This window comes from Cordyceps javanica, chromosome 4, assembly GCF_051103115.1.
Source record: "Cordyceps javanica chromosome 4, complete sequence".
NCBI lineage: Eukaryota > Fungi > Ascomycota > Sordariomycetes > Hypocreales > Cordycipitaceae > Cordyceps > Cordyceps javanica.
The window spans coordinates 2,621,431-2,627,430 of NC_139298.1; the positions used below are offsets into that span (position 1 = coordinate 2,621,431).

General features: G+C 52.1%; 3 protein-coding genes across 3 annotated transcripts; all 3 read right to left on the reverse strand.

Annotated features, from left to right (window-relative positions):
- Positions 1-1,075: 1,075 nt before the first annotated feature.
- Positions 1,076-1,443, reverse strand: V2A60_006682 (uncharacterized protein; the record flags this gene model as incomplete). The annotated part of the gene is made up of 2 exons (XM_083257974.1): positions 1,076-1,413; positions 1,437-1,443. 2 exons carry the CDS (start codon positions 1,441-1,443, stop codon positions 1,076-1,078), a joined length of 345 nt encoding a protein of 114 aa, XP_083114100.1.
- Positions 1,444-1,949: 506 nt separating this feature from the next.
- V2A60_006683 (NAD(P)H-dependent flavin oxidoreductase) lies at positions 1,950-3,044 on the reverse strand (the record flags this gene model as incomplete). Its single annotated transcript, XM_083257975.1, has 2 exons — positions 1,950-2,899; positions 3,002-3,044. The coding sequence occupies 2 exons, from the start codon at positions 3,042-3,044 to the stop codon at positions 1,950-1,952; spliced, it is 993 nt and encodes a 330-aa protein (XP_083114101.1).
- A 1,151-nt stretch (positions 3,045-4,195) lies between these two features.
- Positions 4,196-4,999, reverse strand: V2A60_006684 (tubby C-terminal-like domain-containing protein; the record flags this gene model as incomplete). The annotated part of the gene is made up of 2 exons (XM_083257976.1): positions 4,196-4,470; positions 4,666-4,999. The coding sequence occupies 2 exons, from the start codon at positions 4,997-4,999 to the stop codon at positions 4,196-4,198; spliced, it is 609 nt and encodes a 202-aa protein (XP_083114102.1).
- Positions 5,000-6,000: the final 1,001 nt, after the last annotated feature.

Sequence of the window (6,000 nt, forward strand, 5' to 3'; positions counted from 1 at the left end):
TCACAGTTCGGCATGACGGCGCAGCGGAGAAAGACACACGTACGGTATGCTGGGTCGTTGCATCCACATCGAATGACCGTAGATCAGTGTAAGTCCCCTTGACAACACTATGAGTAGCTGAAAAGACTAAACTCAAGACCATGACCTATACACAGTTACCAATGTGGCATCCCAAAATATACAGGGTCAGGGAAACAGCCAAACGCGTATAAAAAAACACTACCCCCTTTTTGGTAGAGTGTGAGTAAACCGGCCTGTATACATGGATACCCAATTGACCGCCAGACGGATCTTTTTCGTATTTGTAGAAGCCATGTCTCGGTTCAGCTCTTCTGGAGAGTTACCAGTGGAGAACGAAGTCTGCAGCGCCATTCTCGTGGCGAAGTCTCCCTGCATTTCCAACTTTTCCAAAAGATCATACAAAATACCTAGGTAATCTATAACTACTTCAAAAAAAAAAAATTACAATCTTTGCATTGTATAAATTTGAAAATCTCGAGATATACCAAGGTCAGGCTGCGAATTAGACTCTGTCGGGGGCACCGGGAGCCTGACATCTGATGGCAGATGCGCGCTGCACAAGAAGATGGCCCGAGACAGACGCTGCAACAATATTGGTATTCTCATAGGGGTCCTGTGAGAGGCGGAGCATACCAAGCCACATACCCTTGACGAGCAAAACGATCCAAGACAGTGACACACTGAAGAGGATATGATATCCCGAGACAGACAGCAAAAATGGCATACATTGAGACAGCCACCGCACAAAACAAGATTTCCCGAGACATTGATGACGAGAAAAAGACACACGGAAAGACGAACAACGCAGAAATTGCGGCATCAGACAGTCAGACAGATACTTTGAGGATACAGAGCTGCCACAAAGAGGTAGTAGCCCATGATACTGAGTGGATCTTGACCTTGAAATATAAAAGCAGCCCAAGAACCCTTGGATTTATCATCGCAAACGACTCAGACTCTATCAAGCTCATACTATTTGAACCATTTCCTCTCAATTCCTTTCAGAATTTCTTTCCAGAACCTTGCAACCCGCCCGCCATTGTACGCCTTCTCTCTACATTACGAGCTGCATTTCGCTAACACTACGAAGATGTCCAACACCGCACACGGATTTGTTGAGCAGAGTGTCGGTGCCAACATATTTACGGCTACGTTCAGACTCAATGGCTTTCCGTTCAAGTATACGGGCAATTTGAGTCCCGCCATCCCCAACTTTACTAGCACGAATGCGACTCTGCAGTATGCAAATGAGGGCCAGCTGGTAGCCCAGCAGAGTTTCGCCGGCAGCATCGGCCGATCCGACTTCAATCTTACGCTTGACAATGGCGTGATCCTGAGCGGCCGTCTTGACATGCCCATTGAGCCTCCGGCTAGAGTTGTCGGGACCGGAATCTGGTCGACTGCCTGAGTGAAACCCGGCATAGCCGTCCGTCTCCTAGTACCATCTCCCATAGGAGTCTCTATATTACCAATAAACAATTGAGCTACACTGGCACCAGATACTTTCCCCTGCTGGACCGAGACTTCTTACATCTTTGCCGAATAACTCGAACTTGGGCCAGTCTGAGGCTTCTGAGCACGAAGAGTTCCCCTGCATGTCCAGCCACCAGTCTACTGCACGTATAAACCTTGAAAGAGCAACTGTGAATGCGTTCAAAAATAGGAAGAGGCTCCGCTGCATTATGTATGCTGTGTCACAGACACATCTGGAGAACGGTCTTTTAGTAGAGGAACATACCTTTGAGATCACTACTAGAGATCAGAGCAACGTTCCTGTAGTGCATAAAGAAAAAATGAAAATATAGCCAATATACAAAGCTACTGACAATGGATGGATGAGCTCGGATTTGATCTGTCTCTGAATTCATGTATTTCTATCGTTTCAAGATGGCAAAAACAGTATATATCATGGGAGAAGCCTCTCTAATTTACAGCTTGGACTCGGGAACAACAAGGGCGGTACGCTCGTTGAGGGTCGTCTCGGCCTCCTTCTCTATGCGCTTGACGAGGACGTCGCAGGTGGGGATATCGTGAATGAGGCCCATGACCTGACCGGTGGTCCAGACGCCGTGCTCGGGGTCGCCGTTGGAGAAGACCTCCTTGCCGCGCTTGCCGGAGACGTAGGGGGCGATCTCGCTGAACTCGCCGGTGGTGCTCTCGCGCTCAATCTTGAGGGCGTCCTCGGTGACCTTGTTCTTGAAGAGGCGGGAGGTGTTGCGCCAGCGGCGGAGGACGAGGGCGGTCTGGTTCTCGTCCGACTTGACAATGGTCTTCTTGATGTTCTCGTGGAGGGGCGCCTCGACGGTGCACATGAAGCGGGTGCCCATGTTGATGCCCGAGGCGCCGAGGCAGAGGGCGGCGGCGAGGCCCTGGCCGTCGGCGAAGCCGCCCGAGGCGATGAAGGGGATCCTGAGCTCCTGGCGGGCGCGGCTCAGGAGGATGAAGTTGGTGATGTCGCTCTCGCCGACGTGGCCGGCGCACTCGAAGCCGTCGATGCTGAGGAAGTCGACGCCGAGCTTGACGGCGGAGAGGGCGTGGCGGATGGTGGTGCACTTGTGCAGGACGATGATGCCGGCCTTTTTCAGCTGCTGGATGATGGGGCCCGGCGAGTTGCCGGCCGTCTCGACAATCTTGATGCCCTCGTCGATGATGGTCTTTGCGTACGCCGGGTAGTCGGGGGGCACCATCGAGGGCAGCAGCGTCATGTTGACGGCAAAGGGCTTCTTGGTCAGCGTGCGGCAGCGGCGGATCTCGTCGCGGAGCGCGGCCGGCGAGGTGAAGATGAGCGCGGTGATGATGCCCAGGCCGCCGGCGTTGGACACGGCGGCGGCGAGGTCGGCGGTGCCGATGTGCATCATGCCGCCCTGGACAATGGGCACTGTACGGGGTGGAAGAGACGCGTGTCAGCACGTTGAGGACGCGATTGAAGCTGTCTAGGCTGCTGGTGGCCCTCGGCGCGCGCGGGGGGAGGGGAGCTTACCTCGGATGCCCAGCTTGCGGGTGAGCTCTGTGACGATGGGCATGGTGGTGGTGGGTTGTGTGGTGTGGAGGAAATTTGAGGTTGCGTGAGAGATTTCAAGGTGATGCAGTAGCGAGTTGTTCAATCCAGGGAGAAAAGGCGATGAGAGGCAAAAATACAAGAAAACAAGTACAGAATCGCAACGAGGATGTCGAGGCTAGAAAAGGATTGTTCAAGTCGGAATAAGCATGCCAGCAGCCACCCGCCGGGCCCTGATGACCAGGGATCGGCCTTTATTGGGCGAAAGCTCCAGAGCCGAGGTTGCGCCCCACCGACCCTGGAAAGCGTTCCCCCAATCGGCTTGCGCGGTGCGAACCCTCACATGCTGGGCCAAAAGTCGCGTGGAGAAGATGAGACTATCTCACCGGGGTTCTCCGCGGGATGTCACTGTCATTGTACGGATACAGGCACGTCGAATGGATCGGTTCATGGGATCTGGGGTATCCCAACAGCAATCCCCCATCCGCGGAGTGCCATGGGCTTTCACCCCGTAGTCGATGCAGGCCGGCGGAATCGGAAACGGCGGTGCAATTTACAAGGATATTGCTCAAGGTCTTTGCAACCCTTTATCAACGACGCGGTAATACCTGGTGGTGTTTGGTTCGCCAGCGCTGCGGAGGTTTCGGACTTTAGTGGTCTTGCGCCGTTGTCTGGGGCGTATCGATAGCTAGGCGCAGAAGGGATACTCTATTCAATCCTGGTAGGGTTTGAAAAGCATCGAGAGGTAAAAAGAAGTAAAAAGAAAAAAAAATGCAATCACATGATTATGAGCGACGTATACTTCCTGATCTTTATACCGCTCTGTCCCGTCGTCTGTCGCCGTTTCGAGACGGGGATTCATACGGCGCCGTAGTCTGGACAACCCCTTCCAAACACTGTCGCCAGCATTGCCTCTTTTGTGTGTAGTAGGATTCTGCTTAAATTATATAACTAGGTATGGCTTCCCTTATAATGCGACTTTCAATCCTGCTGCGAGTCAACACCTGCTAAGCAAAACCGTTTACGATGGAAGTAGGCACACGGGGAACGCGAACAGACCAACGAGCTACATTGTCGATCTGAAGCCCCAATTCTTGCACATTAATCACGCTTCAACGCTGATTCCAGACCGGATATCATCATTATTGCAAGAGGACAAAAGAAAAAAAAGAGATACTACTTTTCGTTGTTCTTCTCGTCGAGCGCAATACAGAGCGCTACCGCGAGGGCCATGTCCATGCCCGGCGCGACGGTGACGGCATATGTCTGCTGACCACCGAAAAACTCCCTCTTGTTGAAGAACTTGCGGTCAATCAGGGCGGCGACCGGCCCCGTCTTGTCCTCCCCCAGCACAATCTCCGCCTGCGAGTCGAGCCAGTCGCCTCGCATCCCGAAGACGTGCGTCCGCCCGTCTGGGGCCGTAAAGGTACCCGTGGCCTTTGAGCCAAAGACTATCAAGGACGGTCAGCTGTGACTTTTCTTCTCCTTCTTCTTCTCCTCCCCCTCTCATCTTGTACTTTTTTCTCTTCTTCTATTCAACGACGAGATGAGAAACAAAAGGGGAAAGGAGGGGCAGGAGACCGGGGGTGTGGACGGGCAAGAAGAAGTGCGCGGCAAAACGCGGGGGTTTTCTTTTGGCTACTCACGTTTAATTGAGCTCTTAATCTCTAGAAACTTGCGCTTGTCGGGGGTCTCGGCGGCATACGTAGAGTGTATGTGAAAGTGCTCCTTGACAATGTCAAAGAGGTGGGTGCCGGCCATGTCGGAGACAGACTTGCGGCCCGAGATGGTCGCGTGGCGACCCTGGACCTTGAACAGCGGCCGCCCGTCGACCGTCTTGATGTCGAAGCTGTCCCCCGACAGGGACAGGACCTTTTCCTTGAGGACAATGGTCTCGGTGGCTCGCGCAATGGTCGCGTCGAACTGGCCGATGGGCTGCGCCAGAGCCGGCAGCTGGACAGGTTGCGGAGCTCGAGACATGACTGCAGATGCGGATCACGAAAACAAAAAGAGAAGAAGAAGAAGAATAATAATAATAGAGAGGTTTTATTGTAATCGCGGTTTCTGGGCGAAATAATAAGCAAAACTACAGGGCTGAGTACAAGCTTAATACCTACGAGCTAAAGGGCGGCCTCTTCAATGACGTCATGGTGTTCTGCGAAGCCTCGTACAGCACTGCGCCACCTGTCGGCCACGCGTTGCCCGATATGAGCATTGGTGTTCAATTGGGGGGAGCCGAGGCTCATTTTATCTCTATGAGATTTCATTTTCACATAATCAGTACGTGAACAAAAGGTAGTCGACATTCAAGATGCTGTCACAAGGTCCCTTCTCTCCATTATATTACCCTTTGCTAGCAGTACGCAGGCTTGGTACCCTAACAAAGCGTGTTTAAACAGCAACTCCATAATAATTCCCAAGATAGAGCCCTTGATTTGCAGCTAATGTAAAATATGCCTTATAGGCTAGCTACTAGTCAAGATTTGACATGTCGCTGTGCCCCGTCAGCCAGTTGCTGCGTGTGTCTGGTTGCCGATTCCGCGCCGGCGTTTTCTCCACACTTGGTAGCTCCGGTTCCGTCTTGACAACCGGGTGATACAACCACAATATGGGCACAAGATATCTTGGCAGAGATCTCATGCCATCTATTCACTTCTATATGAATTGCAACATTTGATTTCATGATATCATCCACCATGTACATACAGATCAAATTTCTCCCCCCTAAACGACGAACAAAGCAGCGAGCCTGTCTATACAGCTCGTATATACCGTCCAGAGCAGCAAATAGCGTGGTCAAGAGAATAGATGATATCGCTGTGATGTGTATAAAACGCCATGGTTTTACCTTGTGTACCCGCTCCGTTGTGAAAATCATTCTAGAAAGGAAAAGGCCCCGCCATATATCTTTGCTCCACCATGCCTACATTCATCAACTTTCCATATTCGTTACACGACGCGCTCCTCGTTGAAATGTGCTC